The sequence below is a fragment of the Oncorhynchus gorbuscha genome, unplaced genomic scaffold, assembly GCF_021184085.1.
Source record: "Oncorhynchus gorbuscha isolate QuinsamMale2020 ecotype Even-year unplaced genomic scaffold, OgorEven_v1.0 Un_scaffold_4342, whole genome shotgun sequence".
NCBI classification, from domain to species: Eukaryota; Metazoa; Chordata; class Actinopteri; order Salmoniformes; family Salmonidae; genus Oncorhynchus; species Oncorhynchus gorbuscha.
In genome coordinates this window covers 15872-35928 of record NW_025748376.1, presented here as the reverse complement: position 1 = coordinate 35928, position 20057 = coordinate 15872, and the positions used below count along the sequence as shown (strand labels likewise).

At 48.1% G+C, this 20057-nt stretch overlaps 1 protein-coding gene across 1 annotated transcript; it reads right to left on the bottom strand.

The window, feature by feature from the left end:
* Positions 1-1311: 1311 nt before the first annotated feature.
* On the bottom strand, positions 1312-18895 carry LOC124028512 (F-actin-uncapping protein LRRC16A-like; the record flags this gene model as incomplete). The annotated part of the gene is made up of 6 exons (XM_046340554.1): positions 18885-18895; positions 16098-16177; positions 15239-15338; positions 13890-13944; positions 2462-2610; positions 1312-1380 (listed from the first exon to the last, which is right to left on the bottom strand). Coding segments are annotated over exons 1-6 (464 nt in total), but the record flags the coding sequence as incomplete, so codon positions are not given.
* Between the last annotated feature and the right edge of the window lie 1162 nt (positions 18896-20057).

Genomic DNA, 20057 nt, shown 5'->3' with positions numbered 1-20057 from the left:
TAGTGGTTAGAGTGTAGGGACTGCAGCTATCTTAGTGGTTAGAGTGGAGGGACGGCTGGTAGCCTAGTGGTTAGAGTGGGGGGACGGCAGGTAGCCTAGTGGTTAGAGTGTAGGGACAGCAGCTATCTTAGTGGTTAGAGTGGAGGGACGGCTGGTAGCCTAGTGGTTAGAGTGGAGGGACGGCTGGTAGCCTAGTGGTTAGAGTGTAGGGACGGCAGGTAGCCTAATGGTTAGAGTGGAGGGGCGGCAGGTAGCCTAGTGGTTAGATTGGAGGTACGGCTGGTAGCCTAGTGGTTAGAGTGGAGGGACGGCTGGTAGCCTAGTGGTTAGAGTGTAGGGACGGCAGGTAGCCTAGTGGTTAGAGTGTAGGGACGGCAGGTAGCCTAGTGGTTAGAGTGTAGGGACGGCAGGTAGCCTAGTGGTTAGAGTGTAGGGACGGCAGGTAGCCTAGTGGTTAGAGTGTAGGGACGGCAGGTAGCCTAGTGGTTAGAGTGTAGGGACGGCAGGTAGCCTAGTGGTTAGATCTCCATTGGTCCTCTGGTCATATTCACTACAGTACTAGCTCGATCTCCATTGGTCCTCTGGTCATATTCACTACAGTACTAGCTAGATCTCCATTGGTCCTCTGGTCATATTCACTACAGTACTAGCTAGATGTCCATTGGTCCTCTGGTCATATTCACTACAGTACTAGCTAGATCTCCATTGGTCCTCTGGTCATATTCACTACAGTACTAGCTAGATCTCCATTGGTCCTCTGGTCATATTCACTACAGTACTAGCTAGATGTCCATTGGTCCTCTGGTCATATTCACTACAGTACTAGCTAGATGTCCATTGGTCCTCTGGTCATATTCACTACAGTACTAGCTAGATGTCCATTGGTCCTCTGGTCATATTCACTACAGTACTAGCTAGATGTCCATTGGTCCTCTGGTCATATTCACTACAGTACTAGCTAGATGTCCATTGGTCCTCTGGTGGTGTTTCTGGCTCCCCATCACAGTATCTCTCCACCCAGGAGATCTATCTCTGACATCTCTTTCCAGAGGCTCTTCCATCCCCTCCTCCTCCTCGAGACATACTCATATGTCTGCTATATCCTTCCTGTTACAGCTTACACACACACACACACACACACACACACACACACACACACACACACACACACACACACACACACACACACACACACACACACACACACACACACACACACACACACACACACACACACACACACACACACACACACACACACACACACACACACACACACACACACACACACACAATCCCATTGCTACTCACTTCTCCAGAGCAGCTGCTACATCCTGAAGACCTTGAGGACTGATGTTGTTCTTATCCCAGATCACCGTCCTGGTGAAACAGATCAGAATCATCAATCATTCACATATCAAACCATCTGAGACAGTCCTCTCCAAACCATCCCACTGTCTTGTTTCTACGGTAACACACTTTAACAGAGACAAACCGAGACAGTCCTCTCCTCTCCAAACCATCCCACTGTCTTGATTCTACGGTAACACACTTTAACAGAGAGACAAACCGAGACAGTCCTCTCCTCTCCAAACCATCCCACTGTCTTGTTTCTACGGTAACACACTTTAACAGAGAGACAAACTGAGACAGTCCTCTCCTCTCCAAACCATCCCACTGTCTTGTTTCTACGGTAACACACTTTAACAGAGAGACAAACTGAGACAGTCCTCTCCTCTCCAAACCATCCCACTGTCTTGTTTCTACGGTAACACACTTTAACAGAGAGACAAACTGAGACAGTCCTCTCCTCTCCAAACCATCCCACTGTCTTGTTTCTACGGTAACACACTTTAACAGAGAGACAAACTGAGACAGTCCTCTCCAAACCATCCCACTGGCTTGTTTCTACGGTAACACACTTTAACAGAGAGACAAACTGAGACACCTCTTCTTCAACCATCCCTAATGTCTTGTTTCTACGGTAACACACTTTAACAGAGAGACAAACTGAGACAGTCCTCTCCTCTCCAAACCATCCCACTGTCTTGATTCTACGGTAACACACTTTAACAGAGACAAACTGAGACAGTCTCTCCTCTCCAAACCATCACTGTCAGAGTAACACACTCCTTAACAGTCTGAGACAGTCCCCTCCTCTCCAAAAACCATCCCACTGTTTGCTGTTGATCTTTAACAGGGCCTTCAGAGTGTCTGAGACAGTCCTCCTCACCTTAGTTTGCTGTTGATCTGCAGGGCCTTTGGCCAGCATCAGAGTGTCTGAGACAGTCCCCTCCCTCACCTTAGTTTGCTGTTGATCTGCAGGGCCTTGGCCAGCATCAGAGTGTCTGAGACAGTCCTTCCCTCACCTTAGTTTGCTGCTGATCTGCAGGGCCTGGCCAGCATCAGAGTGTCTGAGACAGTCTCTTCCTCACCTTAGTTTGCTGTTGATCTGGTGGGCCTTGGCCAGCATCTTAGCCTCCCCATGTCTCCCATGGCGTTCCCACTGATATCCACCCTGGTCAGACTGGTGTTGCTGCCCAGAGCATTCAGCACAATGGTCAGGTCCGTCTTCAGCTTAGAGTCAGCCAGGGACAGAGACGTCAGGGGCTGCAGGGGGACAAAGAATACTCAATCATTCATTCAATAAATCAATGTATTTATATAGCCCTTTACATCAGCTGAGCTGCACAGTAACCCAGCCTAAACCCTAACCATTTTACAGTAACCTCAGCCTAAACCCTAACCCCCTTTACAGTAACCTAGCCTAAAACCTAACCATTTTACAGTAACCTCAGCCTAAACCCTAACCCTTTTACAGTAACCTCAGCCTAAACCCTAACCCTTTTACAGTAACCTCAGCCTAAACCCTAACCCTGAAGTAACCTCAGCCTAGACCATAACCCTTTACAGTAACCTCCGCCTAAACCCTAGCCTTTCTGATAACCCAGCCTAAACCCTAACCCCCTTACAGTAACTCAGCCCTAAACTCCCAGCCCTTTCACAGTAACCTCAGCCTGAAACCCCTAACCCCTTTGCAGTAACCTCAGCCTAAACCCTAACCCTTTACAGTAACCAGCCTAAACACTTTTACACGATGGCCTCAGCCTCATCTTTACAGTAACTCTCAGCCTGCGCTAGCCCTTCCCTCCGCAGTAACCTCAGCCTAAACCCCTAACCCTTTTGCAGTGACCTCAGCCTAAACCCTACCCATTTTACATGGTGATCCGGCCCTAAAACCCTAACCCCTTTTACAGTGGCCTCAGCCTAAACCCCCAACTCCCCTCACGGTGACCTCAGCCTAAACCCTAACTCCTTTCACAGTAACCTCAGCCTAAACCCTAACCCCCTTTACAGTAACCTCAGCCTAAACCCTGACCCCTTTACAGTAAACCTCCCGGCCTAAACACTTTTACAGTAACCTAAGCCTAAACACTTTTACAGTAATCTCAGCCTAAACCCCAACCATTCTGAGTAACCTCAGCCTAAACCCTAACCCTTTACACAGTAACCCTGCCTAAACCCTAACCCTTCTGCAACCCCAGCCTAAACCCGAACCCTTTACAGTAACCCAGCCTAAACCCTATCCTTTTAAAGTGACTCGGCCTAAGGCCTAGCCCGCTGCGTAACCACAGCCTGCCCTTGCAGTAACTCAGCCTAACCCCTAACCCTGCAGGTGGCCTAACCCCTGGCCCTTTACAGTGGCAGGCCCCTAACCCCTAACCCTTTCACAGTAACCTCAGCCTGGCCCCTGACCCTTTTGCAGTGGCCAGCTTCCACCCTAACCCTTTACAGTGACCTCAGCCTAAACCCTTTACAGTAAACAATGCTAATCTATGCTCCCATAAGGAAGAAAAACAACTGTGAGAAGTTATTCCACTCTTGTTAGACTGCGTTCTCTTTGATGGGCGTCTTAGATTTTGAGAGCTTAGAAACAGTAAAACAGCAAGAAAATATACATCACTTCAAAAGCAATCTACATTATTGGCCGGAATATCATTGCAAAGGCCTTTTCACAGCTTGGCAGCTCTAGTCTTCATCACTATGACTTTGATCTCATTAAACTACGTTTTAGCTGAACACAGCACCTCTCAGCAGGGTGATCAATTAACATAGGATCATTTTTTGCCTGACATTTCACATTTCTGGGGGATTTTTCCTGGACATTATAAATGAAATGGGTGCCTCAGATATCAAAATGCAAGCCTACAACTGGGAAGGTCGTGAAATGCGTGACAGTATCTTAGAGGCCCAGGTCAAAGCCAACGTCAAGCCCTTTAAAACATCCCATCTCTGCTCAGCAGGGAGCTGCATGTAGATTGACTAGATTTGAAACCATTTTGTCCGTTTTGACTGAATGACTAAAAGACCTTGACCAGAGAGATTATAGCCACAGTTCACACAGCTAACTGAAGAATAGCTTAGTATCCAGCTGGTTTGGTAGAGGGAGAGTGAGACGAGGGGAGACGGGGAGGGTGAGACGGTGGGAGGGGAGACGGAGGGAGACGGGGTGAGACGAGGAGAGAGGGAGAGGAGACAGGGGAGAAGGGGAGGGAGAGTGGAGACGAGGGGAGACGGGGAGGGGTAGGAGCTGAGACGCGAGGGGAAGGGGAGAGGAGATCAGGGGAGACGGGGGGATGGGGAGAGTGAGACGAGGGGAGACGAGGGAGGGGGAGAGTGAGACGAGGGGGAGACGAAGGGGAAGGGGAGACGCAGGGGAGACGGGGGGACTACCTGACATGATGACTCCTTGCTGTCCCCAGTCCACCTGGCCATGGGGCTGCTCCAGGGGAGATGACCTGAGCCCTAGGAGATGCCCCAGGACTACCTGACATGATGGCTCCTTGCTGTCCCCAGTCCACCTGAGACTGTGCTGCTGCTCCAGTTTCAACTGTTCTGCCTTATTATTAGGGGACCATGCTGGTCATTTATGAACATTTGAACATCTTGGGGGAGGTTCTGGGGATAATCTCTGCCCGGCACAGCCAGAAGAGGACTGGCCACCCCACATGGGGAGGGGAGTTCCTCTCTAGGTTTTCTTCCTAGGTTTTGAGCCTTTCTAAAGGAGTTTTCCTAGGGGAGACGGGGAGGGGGGACACCTGCATTGCTTGCTGTTTGGGGTTTAGGCTGGGTTTCTGTACAGCACTTTGAGATAAGGGGATGTACGAAGGAGCTATATAAATAAATTTGCTTTGATTTGATTTGGGGGGATTTGGGAGAGTGAGACGGGGGAGGGGAGAGGGGAGGAGAGTGAGACGAGGGGAGACGTGGAGGGGAGAGTGAGACGAGGAGAGAATGGGAGAGTGAGACGAGGAGGAGGACGGTGTGGAGGGGAGGAGACGGGGGGGAGGAGAAGTAGAGAGACGAGGGGAGAAGGGGGAGGGGAGATCGCTAGCAGAGGGGGAGGAGACGCAGAGAGGAAGTGAGAACGAGGGGAGAAGAAAGGGAGGGAGAGAGTAAGAGACAAGGAGGAGAAGTAGAGCGAGGAGGGAGGAGATAGAGGAGGAGAGAGTAGAGCGGGAGCAGAGAGGGAGAAGTGAGCGAGGAGAGACGGGAAGGAGAAACGAGGAGAAAGAGAGAAGTAGAGACGAGAGAACGAGGAAGGGAAGGAAGTAGAAGACGAGAAAGAAGGAGTGAGAGACGAGGAGACGAGAGGAGAATGAGACGGGGGAGACGAGGAGGGGAGAAGTGAGACGAGGGGAGGCAGGGAGGGTGAGAGGGAGATTTTCATACATATCTGTTTTACCATTTAGAAATGAATGCAAAGAATAAGTATGAATAAGTATTTGGACACATGTTATTATAGTGTATAGCATGTTGGTAAAAGTTTATGTTTGGTCCCATATTCTTAGCACACAAATGACAACATCAAGCTTGTGACTCTACACACTATGTGGATGCATTAAGTAGTTTGCTTTGGTTGTGCTTCAGATTAACTTTCAGAAATTAATGGTAATTTGAGTCACTTTTATTGTAAATAAGAATAGAATATGTTTCTGAACACTTATACATACATATTGAACCTTTATTTAACGAGGCAAGTCAGTTAAGAACAAATTCTTATTTACAATGACGGCCTACCCCGGCAAACCCGGGCGGCCTTCCGGCCAATTGCGCTGCCCAATCACGGCCGGTTGTGATACAGCCTGGATTTGAACCAGGGTGTCTGTAGCACTGAGATGCAGTGCCTTAGACCGCTGCACCAATCGGGAGGCCCATCCAATAGATGTGAATACCTCCACGGTCATGGATAATCATGGTAGCGTCAGGTCTCTCATTCAGAAGACGGTGTGTGGGAGCAGAGCCATCTTTGAATTAGTTCTGTGTAAAATAATATTTAATCAGTGGAGGCTCCTCCTCCGAGGAGGAAGGGAGGACAATCCTCCTCACTGAATTTCATAAAAATGTAAATAGTGATACGCTAAAAAAGTTATTATTTTTTTAGATAAACTAAATATAATCACATCACCAAATAATTGATTAAAACACACTGTAGCAATGAAGGTGTACAGTAGCCTCAGAAGCACTCTGTAGGGTTAGAACCATGGTGTAGCAGGAGGACTGCTCGCTTCCGCCCTCCTCTGGAGTACATTGACTTCAATACAAAACCTAGGAGGCTCATGGTTCTCACCCCCCTTCCATAGACTTACACAGCAATTATAACAACTTCCGGAGAATGTCCTCCAACCTATCAGAGCTCTTGCAGCATGAACTGACATGTTGCCCACCCAATCAAAAGATCAGAGAATGAATCTAGTACTGAAAGCCTAAGTTACAGCTAGCTAGCACTGCAGTGCATAACATGATGAATCTAGTACTGAAAGCCTAAGTTACAGCTAGCTAGCACTGCAGTGCATAACATGATGAATCTAGTACTGAAAGCAAAAGCTACAGCTAGCTAGCACTGCAGTGCATAACATGAACAACAATTTCTTCAAAACGTATTTTTTTCCAGATTTAATGAGAAGCAAAGAGAAAGAAGAGAGTGAGTGAGAGAGAGAGATAGCTCTGTATACTTCGTAGTATATTTTTTCACTTTCACGTACTCAGCTAGCGTATGCAGCTAGCTAGTTTAGCCTACTCAAACACCCAGCTCAAACAGAGAAGGATGCTATGTTAGCTAGCTGGCTATGGTTACCCAACAGAGAGGGATGCTATGTTAGCTAGCTGGCTATGGTTACAACAGAGAGGATGCTATGTTAGCTGGCTATGGTTATCCAACAGAGAGGATGCTATGTTAGCTAGCTGGCTATGGTTACCCAACAGAGAGGGATGCTATGTTAGCTAGCTGGCTATGGTTATCAACAGAGGATGCTATGTTAGCTAGCTGGCTATGGTGCAACAGAGGATGCTATGTTAGCTAGCTGGCTATGGTTATCCAACAGAGAGGGATGCTATGTTAGCTGGCTGGCTGTATGGCTATCCAACAGAGAGGATGCTATGTTAGCTAGCTGGCTATGGTTACCCAACAGAGAGGATGCTATGTTAGCTAGCTGGCTATGGCTATCAACAGAGAGGATGCTATGTTAGCTAGCTGGCTATGGCTATCCAACAGAGAGGATGCTATGTTAGCTAGCTGGCTATGGTTATCCAACAGAGAGGATGCTATGTTAGCTAGCTGGCTATGGTTATCCAACACTGGAACTCTTCAAGTCAAAGTAAACATTTTGTTTTATTAATTTATTGCTAAACTGCTTGCTGCTGACTGTACACTGTACTGCATGATTGTAGCGGGTTTACTAACGATAGTTTGAGTACTTCTAGCCAACTATGACGGACAACAATGTATGCTGCTGTGTAGCGGCTAGCGGTCATGATATGAAGGTTTAGCTTGGAAATGTTTTTTTTTTGTCTGGTCACACAAGCTGATGTATTTGTGCACTGGAGTCCCACAAGCGAAGGGAGAAGTTGAGAGGAGAAGAGCAAGTAGATAGATGTAAGAAGGAATTATATATACAACGAGCTGCTTGTATGTGGCTGCTATGAAAGCGAACTGTGTTTGCGCGTGATCAGTGGTGTATTCATTACGTTGAAAAACGTTTCTCTTAAACTTAAAGCAAATGAAACAGGGATAAACATACCTGAATTTGTCCAATAGAAACTCTTGTTTGCAACTGTTGGACTAATGACTACACTCTAGATCAGCTAGACGCAGGCAGGAGTGTTGAAGGCGGAATGTGTCACCTTGATTACTCAAATTTCTCTCTACCTGTGCACCTACGTTGTAAACTTTCATAGTCTAGGTTGTATCAACATCATGATGGGTACAGGGAACATTACAGTATCATGTAGTAGCCTAAACCTATCGATGTTACATTGAGCTGGGTGAATGGAATATGAATGACAGCCATCCAATATGCTGTAAAAGAAATAAGGCCATGTTAAAATAAATAAATCATCCTCCCTAATCTCAAACGGCACCGACCGTCACTGTAAAACATATACTTTTTCCTGTATATTCTTATCCCATAAATCAGGGTTCAGACAGACAGTGGCAAGTCAAATTCAAGGACTTTCTACGTATTTTTTCAATAACTAACATTTATTTGATAGGACCTGCCAGGTCTGCAGTTGAAAATGAGAACTTGTTCTCAACTAGCTCACTTGGTTAAATAAAGGTGAAATAATATATATATATATGTTTTAAATATATTTGTAATTGTTCATATTATGCTATTGCTTCTAGTCGCCACCAGATGGCAGTATATCCCTAACAACCTCTAATAGAGAAAAACATCTTAGTATTTATCACTACTCTTACAAGTTCTAATTAATAATACTTTGTTTCACTACTTGCTTACTACATACACGAGGTAAACAGCCTGATGATGCTGTAATATGAGTAGTGATGAGCAGAGTTGTAATATGAGTAGTGATGAGCAGAGTTGTTATATGAGTAGTGATGAGCAGAGTTGTAATATGAGTAGTGATGAGTTGTAGTGATGAGCAGAGTTGTAATATGAGTAGTGATGAGCAGAGTTGTAATATGAGTAGTGATGAGCAGAGTTGTAATATGAGTAGTGATGAGCAGAGTTGTTATAGGAGTAGTGATGAGCAGAGTTGTAATATGAGTAGTGATGAGCAGAGTTGTTATATGAGTTGATGAGCAGAGTTCTAAAATATGTCTACTGAACACATCGTCCCATTCACATTACTACACAATTCCAGCGTAATGACTGTGTTTTTATTGGACATTTGGGAATCTATTCCCAATAGCTACCGAAAGCATCTTGCTTCAGGCTGGCAGCTTTAGTGTTACCGGTCGGGAGGACGGTCACCAGAACGAGGAGCACGGAATATCGTGGGCGATTGGGCCCCCAAAAAAACTCTGGACGTTTTTGCAGAGAAATGTGACATAATGTCACAGGTAAAGTGTTGGTCCCATGTTTCATGAGCTGAAATAAAAGATCCCAGAAATGTTTAATACACAAATGTTCACATGTAATAATTTGTCCATATTTTAGCTAGTGGATGTGCTGTTTTGGCAGCTCCTAATAGGTCAGTTCCCATGCAGTGGAATGAGCTCTCATTAAGTAAATCACACAGCACCAAACACATGAGGAAATACAGCTTGGTTGTCTGTCTGGAAATTCATTCGCAAGACCAATCCATTTTTCTAATATTTCCATTAAACATATTTGATCCTTATCTGCTCTCCTCATTTTAATTCAAGTACTTTAAGCAGCTCACTCACCTTGTGAGAACCCTGATAAATGGATCAAATTGAGGGGGTATTCAATGTCCCCTTCTAGACCTGCCCGCTTTTCCCACACGTGTTGGGGCTGGAAGGGGACAACTCTGAGGAGGTAGACTACACTCAGTAGGTCTAGGATGCAACATTCCTACCCTACACATCATAGGAGAACCCTTTTGTTCCAGGTGGAACTTTTGGTTCCATGTAGAACCCCTCTGTGGAAAGGGTTCTACCTGGAACCAAAAGGGTTCTACCTGGAACCAAAAATAATTATTTAAAGTGTTCTCCTATGGGGACAGCCGAAGAACCTTTTCAGGTTCTAGATAGCACCTTTTTCCCCAAGAGTGTACGGGCCCTGGTCAAAAGTAGTGCACTATAAAGGGAATAGGGATTTGGGATGCAACCAAAACACCAGGACATTTCCTGTCTTTCTCTATGGTTCTAACTGTGTAGGCACACAGAATACTACGATTATGTAACAGTCAAAAACCAGGACATTTCCTGTCTATCTCTATGGTTCTATCTGTGTAGGCACACAGAATACTACGATTATGTAACAGTCAAAAACCAGGACATTTCCTGTCTATCTCTATGGTTCTATCTGTGCAGGCACACAGAATACTACGATTATGTAACAGTCATTGAAATGAAACTGGTTGATTTCTACCTCTCTATAAGAAGAAATCAAAGCCGCCTCCCACCAACATGTCATTGTGTGTGTTGTGTTTGGGTGCAGTCGTTGAGGGCCTGTGGGGAAGTACCCCTCCCTCCAATTTGACACAGTGATTCTACCCCACCACTACCAACCCCTCTCCCTCCACCCCAGACACAGTGATTCTACCCCACCACTACCAACCCCCTCTCCCTCCACCCCAGACACAGTGATTCCCACCCCACTACTACACTAACCCCCTCTCCCTCCACTCCTAGACACAGTGATTCTACCCCACCCCTACCAACCCCTCTCCCTCCACCCCAGACACAGTGATTTTCCCCACCCCTACCAACCCCCTCTCCCTCCACCCCAGACACAGTGATTCTACCCCACCACCACTACCAACCCCCCTCTCCTCCACCCCAGACACAGTGATTCTACCCCACCCCTACCAACCCTTCTCTCCACCCTAGACACAGGATTCTACCACCACTACCAACCACCTTCTCCCTCCACCCCAGACACAGTGGCTCTACCCCTACCACTACCGGGACCCCTTCTCCTGCACCCCAGACACAGTGCCTCCACTCCCACCCCTACCAACCCCCCCTCCCTTCCACCCCAGACACAGTGCCTTACCCCCACCCCTACCAACCCCCCCTCTCCCTCTCCACCCCAGACAGTGGATTCTACCCCACCCTACCAACCCCCTTCCCTCCACCCCAGACACAGTGATTCTACCCCACCCTACCATCCCCTCCCCTCCACCCAGACACAGTGCCTCTACCCCACCCCTACCCAACCCCCCTCCCTCCCACCCCAGACACAGTGATTCTACCCCACCCTACCAACCACCTCCTCCACCCCAGACACAGTGCCTCTACCCCACCCCCCTACCAACCCCCCTCCACCCCAGACACAGTGATTCTACCTGCACCCCTACCAACCCCCTCTCCCTCCCACCCCAGACACAGTGATTCTACCCCACCCCTACCATCCCCCTCCCCCCTCCACCCCAGACACAGTGCCTCTACCCCACCCCCTACCAACCCCTCCCTCCACCCCAGACACAGTGATTCTACCCCACCCCTACCAACCACCCTCTCCCTCCACCCCAGACACAGTGCCTCTACCCCACCACTACCGACCCCCTCTCCCTCCACTCCCAGACAGGGCTCTCACCTCCCACCCTACCAACCCCTCTCCCTCCACCCCAGACAAGAAGATTCTACCCTCACCCTTGCCCAACCACCCTCTCCCTCCACCCCAGACACAGTGCCTCACCCCCACCACCACCGACCCCCTCTCCTCCACCCCAGACACAGTGCTCCTAGCCCACCCCTACCAACCCCCTCTCCCTCCACCCCAGACACAGTGATTCTACCCCCACCACTACCAACCCCCTCTCCCTCCACCCCAGACAGTGATTCTACCCCACCCCTACCTAACCCCCTCTCCCTCCACCCCAGACACAGAGCCTCACTCCCACCACTACCAACCCCCTCTCTCCTCCACCCTAGACACAGAGCCTCTACCCCACCCCTACCAACCCTCTCCCTCCACCCCACAGCATTCTACCCCACCACTAATGAACCCCTCTCGCCTCCACCTCAGACACAGTGATTCTACCCCACCCCTACCAACCCCTCTCTCCCTCCACCCCAGACACAGTGCTTCTACCCCACCCCTACCAACCCCCTCTCCCTCCACCCCAGATGAGTGCCTCTACCCCCACCCCTACCAACCCCCTCTCCCTCCACCCCAGACACAGTGTCACCCCACCCCCTACCAACCTCCTCTCCTCCACCCCAGACACAGTGGCTCTACCCCACCACTACACCCCTCTCCCTGCACCCCAGACACAGTAGGTTCCACCCCATCCCTACCAACCCCTCTCCTCCACCCCAGACACAGTGCCTCTACCCCACCCCCACCAACCCCCTCTCCCTCCACCCCAGACACAGTGATTCTACCCTACCCCTACCAACCCCTCTCCACCCCAGACACAGTGCCTCTACCCCACCCTACCAACCCCCCTCTCCTCCACCCCAGACACAGTGATTCTCCTACCCCACCCTACCAACCCCTCTCCTCCACCCCAGACACAGTGATTCTACCCTTACCCCTACCATCCACCCTCTCCCTCCACCCCAGACACAGTGCCCTCTACCCCCACCACTACCGACCCCCTCTCCTCCACCCCAGACACAGTGCCTCTACCCACCCTACCAACCCCCTCTCCCTCCACCCCAGACACAGTGCCCTACCCCACCCTACCGACCCCCTCTCCCTCCACCCCAGACACAGTGCCTCTACTCCCACCACTACCGACCCCCTCTCCCCTCCACCCCAGACACAGTGCCTCTACCCCACCCCTACCAACCCCCTTCCCTCCACCCCAGACACAGTGATTCTACCCCACCACTACCGACCCCTCTCCCTCCACCCCAGACACAGTGATTCTACCCCACTTAACCCCTCTCCCTCTCCCTCCACCCCAGACACAGTGATTTACCCCACCACTACCAACCCCCTCTCCTCCACCCCAGACACAGTGATTCTGCCCCACCTCTACCAACCCCCTCTCCTCCACCCCAGACACAGTGATTCCCCACCCCCTACCAACCCCCCCCTCTCCCTCCACCCCAGACACAGAGCCTCTACCCCACCACTACCAACCCCCCTCTCCCTCCACCGGCTACCAGGTAGCCTAGTGGTTAGAGTGTAGGGACTGCAGGGTAGCCTAGTGGTTAGTGTAGAGGCGGCAGGTAGCCTAGTGGTTAGTGTAGAGGTGGCAGGTAGCCTAGTGGTTAGAGTGTAGAGGCGGCAGGTAGCCTAGTGGTTAGAGTGTAGGGACTGCAGGGTAGCCTAGTGGTTAGAGTGTAGGGACTGCAGGGTAGCCTAGTGGTTAGTGTAGAGGCGGCAGGTAGCCTAGTGGTTAGAGTGTAGAGGCGGCAGGTAGCCTAGTGGTTAGAGTGTTGGACTAGTAACTGGAAGGTTGCAAGTTCAAATCCCCGAGCTGACAAGGTACAAATCTGTCGTTCTGCCCCTGAACAGGCAGTTAACCCACTGTTCCTAGGCCGTCATTTAAATAAGAATTTGTTCTTAACTGACTTGCCTAGTTAAATAAAGATAAAAAATACAAATAAAAGCAAGCTTTAAGTTTACTCCTCCCCAGACAGTTCAGCAAAATTCTTGTTTGAGAAATTGCTTTTTGCTAAGAAGATATTTTTCTTTTTGACCATTTTAATTGAAAACAAGCACGACAAGGTCATTTTTTTTAACCCAGAAATTATTTGAAATTCAGATAAAAATGGCTACATTGAACCTTTAACCATGTGGGTCTCGTTGAGTTAAAACCGTATTTTTCAAGAGACACCTGGACCAAGACAGCAGCAGCAACACATTAGTTTCAGACAGTAATACTTGCTGCTGTAGCCTGGCAGCTGAATGAAGTGCTGAAACCTCCTCGGTTGACTAGGAAAGACACTCAGGGTTACTCAGACCATGACATTCAACTCATACTGATGGAAAACTCACCGATTCCTCTTCCTGAATCATATGAACCAGATTGTCCAGGACAGGGGCCAGATTTCTGAGAAACAAAGAGAAACGGTAATGAGGTTCATAAAGACTAAAAACAATGACAATATGGAGACACAATGGTGTGTAACCGTATGTGTGTTTGTTAAGGGATGTGTTGTGTGTTTGTTAAGGGAGAGGTTGTGTGTTTGTTAAGGGAGAGGTTGTGTGTTTGTTAAGGGATGTGTTGTGTGTTTGTTAAGGGAGAGGTTGTGTGTTTGTTAAGGGATGTGATGTGTGTTTGTTAAGGGATGTGTTGTGTGTTTGTTAAGGGAGAGGTTGTGTGTTTGTTAAGGGATGAAGGGATGTGTGTGTTTTGTTAAGGGAGAGGTTGTGTGTTTGTTAAGGGATGTGTTGTGTGTTTGTTAAGGGAGAGGTTGTGTGTTTGTTAAGGGAGAGGTTGTGTGTGTGTTAAGGGATGTGTTGTGTGTTAAGGGATGTGTTGTGTGTTAAGGGATGTGTTGTGTGTTAAGGGATGTGTTGTGTGTTAAGGGATGTGTTGTGTGTTTGTTAAGGGAGGTGTTGTGTGAATGCTTCCGTCTCCAGCCAGACAGTAAGGATGTTGGTCCTAACCCAGCACTCCCCAGTCCTGACCCAGCCCTCCCCCAGTCCTGACTCAGCCCTCCCCCAGTCCTGACCCAGCCCTCCCCAGTCCTGACCCAGCCCTCCCCAGTCCTGACCGAGCCCTCCCCCAGTCCTGACCGAGCCCTCCCCCCAGTGCTGACCCAGCCCTCCCCCAGTGCTGACCCAGCCCTCCCCCAGTGCTGACCCAGCCCTCCCCAGTGCTGACCCAGCCCTCCCCCGTGCTGACCCAGCCCTCCCCAGTGCTGACCCAGCCCTCCCCCAGTGCTGACCCAGCCCTCCCCAGTCCTGACCCAGCCCTCCCCAGTCCTGACCCAGCCCTCCCCAGTCCTGACCCAGCCCTCCCCAGTCCTGACCCAGCCCTCCCCAGTCCTGACCCAGCCCTCCCCCAGTCCTGACCCAGCCCTCCCCAGTGCTGACCCAGCCCTCCCCCGTGCTGTCCCAGCCTCCCCAGTCCTGACCCAGCCCTCCCCCAGTGCTGACCCAGCCCTCCCCCAGTGCTGACCCAGCCCTCCCCCAGTGCTGACCCAGCCCTCCCCCAGTGCTGACCCAGCCCTCCCCCAGTGCTGACCCAGCCCTCCCCCAGTCCTGACCCAGCCCTCCCCCAGTGCTGACCCAGCCCTCCCCCAGTGCTGACCCAGCCCTCCCCCAGTACTGACCCAGCCCTCCCCCAGTGCTGACCCAGCCCTCCCCCAGTGCTGACCCAGCCCGCCCCCCCATCGTACTTGGACTTGATGTTGTTGAAGTTCTTCCCCAGTGAAAGGTGTCGGATGGATCGGTTCTTGGCCAGCCACACCAGCAGAGTGGACAGGTCAGAGTCCAGACCTGGAAGAAACAGAAACCAATCATCGAAGAAGGCATTCTGGGAGCCAAAGCAGTGACACACCTGATTCACCCAATCAGCTAAAAAGGCATTCTGGGAGCCAAAGCAGTGACACACCTGAATCAACCAAGCATCTAAAAAGGCATTCTGGGAGCCAAAGCAGTAACACACCCGATTCAACCAATCAGCTAATCACAGTGTTTAAATAAATCATTATATTAGTCGAGCTGTCAGCTGCACTACTGGGTTGGTTGGGCTGGAGGAAAAGCCTACAGCCAGACACCTACACAACCCTATATACCCAGACACCCACACAACCCTATATACCCAGACACCCACACAACCCTATATACCCACACAACTACACCCAGACACCCACACAACCCTATATACCCAGACACCCACACAACCCTATATACCCAGACACCCACACAACCCTATATACCCAGCCACCCACACAACCCTATATACCCAGCCACCCACACAACCCTATAAACCCAGACACCCACACAACTACACCCAGCCACCCACACAACCCTATATACCCAGCCACCCACACAACCCTTCGGACACCCCTGCTTTATATTGGATAAACTGCATTCCCTTGTCTTGTTTTACCGTTGTCAGAGATGTCCAGACTGGAGATGTCTTAACATTATAGATATAGAGAAGCTAGATATAGTCTTACCGTTGTCAGAGATGTCCAGACTGGAGATGTTGTCTTAACATTATAGATATAGAGAAGCTAGATATAGTCTTACCGTTGTCAGAGATGTCCAGACTGGAGATGTTGGGGAGCTCAGCGATGCATCCTCCAGGATCTGTGACCCCCAGACCTGAGCTGTCAACAGAGAGACAAGATGAGATATGAGAAATAGAACAACAGCTTACCTAGGGCTGCGATAACAATAGATGTAGATACAGAACAGTAGCTTCCCTAGGGCTGGGATAACAATAGATGTAGATACAGAACAGCAGCTTCCCTAGGGCTGGGATACCAATAGATGTAGATACAGAACAGCAGCTTCCTAGGGCTGGGATAACAATAGATGTAGATACAGAACAGTAGCTTCCCTAGGGATGGGATAACAATAGATGTAGATACAGAACAGTAGCTTCCCTAGGGCTGGGATAACAATAGATGTAGATACAGAACAGTAGCTTCCCTAGGGCTGGGATAACAATAGATGTAGATACAGAACAGCAGCTTCCCTAGGGCTGGGATAACAATAGATGTAGATACAGAACAGCAGCTTCCCTAGGGCTGGGATAACAATAGATGTAGATACAGAACAGCAGCTTCCCTAGGGCTGGGATAACAATAGATGTAGATACAGAACAGCAGCTTCCTAGGGCTGGGATAACAATAGATGTAGATACAGAACAGCAGCCTCCCTAGGGTTGGGATAACAATAGATGTATATACAGAACAGCAGCTTCCCTAGGGCTGGGATAACAATAGATGTAGATACAGAACAGCAGCCTCCCTAGGGTTGGGATAACAATAGATGTAGATACAGAACAGCAGCTTCCCTAGGGCTGGGATAACAATAGATGTAGATACAGAACAGTAGCTTCCCTAGGGATGGGATAACAATAGATGTAGATACAGAACAGCAGCTTCCCTAGGGCTGGGATAACAATAGATGTAGATACAGAACAGTAGCTTCCCTAGCTGGAATTATTGCCAGGGGTTAACAGTAGTTATCAGTCTTTAGTCAGGGTAATACTTACACAGTGACCAAGCTTAGAGCAGCATTAGGGGGAGAGAACAACACACATCAGAGATATACAGGGACCAGTAGCTAGCTATTAGAGAGAACACCACACATCAGAGACATACAGGGACCAGTAGCTAGCTATTAGAGAGAACACCACACATCAGAGACATACAGGGACCAGTAGCTAGCTATTAGAGAGAACAACAGCACACATCAGAGATATACAGGGACCAGTAGCTAGCTATTAGAGAGAACAACACACATCAGATACATACAGGGACCAGTAGCTAGCTATTAGAGAGAACAACAACACACAGAGATATACAGGGACCAGTAGCTAGCTATTAGAGAGAACAACAACACATCAGAGATATACAGGGACCAGTAGCTAGCTATTAGAGGGAACAACAACACACATCAGATATATACAGGGACCAGTAGCTAGCTATTAGAGAGAACAACAACACATCAGATATATACAGGGACCAGTAGCTAGCTATTAGAGAGAACAACAACACACAGAGATATACAGGGACCAGTAGCTAGCTATTAGAGAGAACAACATACATCAGAGATATACAGGGACCAGTAGCTAGCTATTAGAGAGAACAACACACATCAGAGATATACAGGGAACAGTAGCTAGCTATTAGAGAGAACAACACACATCAGAGATATACAGGGAACAGTAGCTAGCTATTAGAGAGAACAACACACATCAGAGATATACAGGGACCAGTAGCTAGCTATTAGAGAGAACAACAACACATCAGAGACATACAGGGACCAGTAGCTAGCTATTAGAGGGAACAACACACATCAGAGATATACAGGGACCAGTAGCTAGCTATTAGAGAGAACAACAACACACAGAGATATACAGGGACCAGTAGCTAGCTATTAGAGAGAACAACAACACATCAGAGACATACAGGGACCAGTAGCTAGCTATTAGAGAGAACAACAACACACAGAGATATACAGGGACCAGTAGCTAGCTATTAGAGAGAACAACACACATCAGAGATATACAGGGACCAGTAGCTAGTTATTAGAGAGAACAACAACACACATCAGAGATATACAGGGACCAGTAGCTAGCTATTAGAGAGAACAACAACACACAGAGATATACAGGGACCAGTAGCTAGCTATTAGAGAGAACAACAACACACATCAGATATATACAGGGACCAGTAGCTAGCTATTAGAGAGAACAACAACACACATCAGATATATACAGGGACCAGTAGCTAGCTATTAGAGAGAACAACAACACACAGAGATATACAGGGACCAGTAGCTAGCTATTAGAGAGAACAACACACATCAGAGATATACAGGGACCAGTAGCTAGCTATTAGAGAGAACAACAACACATAGAGACATACAGGGACCAGTAGCTAGCTATTAGAGAGAACACCACACACAGAGATATACAGGGACCAGTAGCTAGCTATTAGAGAGAACACCAACACATCAGAGATATACAGGGACCAGTAGCTAGCTATTAGAGAGAACAACAACACACATCAGAGATATACAGGGACCAGTAGCTAGCTATTAGAGAGAACAACAACACACAGAGACATACAGGGACCAGTAGCTAGCTATTAGAGAGAACAATCCTCTGGCTAGATCATCCGCATACAATTAGACAAGAGTATTTTATCCCAAATGACACCCTATTTCCTATGTGCACTACTTTTGACCAGGACCTATTAAGTTCTGGTCAAAAGTAGTACACTACATAGGCAATAGGTGCCATTTGGGGAATTAATCAATAACACATATAGTACTGTAGCACACAGTGAGACTGCTTCAAACCAATGGTTCATTATTATACCCACAAAGACTGAAAGGCAAGAGATAATGTAGTAGCTCAGCAGCGTTTTAAAATGTGAAATGATTTTGCTAACTGTGGTTCCTGCTGCAGTGGTATTCAATGAATCTGTGGAAAGACATCTTTAGTAGATTAGGGCATGGGGTGAGAGAGAGAGAGAGAGAGAGAGAGAGAGAGAGAGAGAGAGAGAGAGAGAGAGAGAGAGAGAGAGAGAGAGTGTGAGTGAGTGAGTGAGTGAGTGAGTGAGTGAGTGAGTGAGTGAGTGAGTGAGTGAGTGAGTGAGTGAGTGAGTGAGTGAGTGTGTGTGTGTGAGTGTGTGTGTTTCTGTGCATGCGTGTGTGTGAGTGAGTGCGTGCCATAATTAGCCATTTCTATTCAATCTCCTTCCTGTTCCTCTCTTCTCTCTCTCTCTCTCTCGCTTTGCCAAGTGATCCATTATATAGAGTTGTAGTAGACTCATCAGGTATATTTGGAGAGGAGGAAGCTATAACAACAGACAGAGCTATGGGATGTTCACTCCAAAAACCTTCAAGGCCAAAGCTAGTGCACATTTTAGAGTTCTTAAACTGATGAAGAACATTCAGATAAACATCACATATCCGGACCAGAACATTCAGATAAACATCACATGTCTGGACCAGAACATTCAGATAAATGTCACATATCTGGACCAGAACATTCAGCTAAACGTCACATATCCGGACCAGAACAAGAGGTGGATTCTTGCTTTAGCCGATCTGCTAATGTTTTTAATGTTACATATTAGGACATAAAGAGGTCATTGACATATAGTACTATAGTGAAGAGGTCATTGACATACAGTACTATAGTGAAGAGGTCATTGACATACAGTACTATAGTGAAGAGGTCATTAATATATAGTACTATAGTGAAGAGGTCATTGACATACAGTACTATAGTGAAGAGGTCATTGACATATAGGACTATAGTGAAGAGGTCATTGACATATAGTACTATAGTGAAGAGGTCATTAATATATAGGACTATAGTGAAGAGGTCATTAATATATAGTACTATAGTGAAGAGGTCATTGGCATACAGTACTATAGTGAAGAGGTCATTAATATATAGGACTATAGTGAAGAGGTCATTAATATATAGTACTATAGTGAAGAGGTCATTAATATATAGTACTA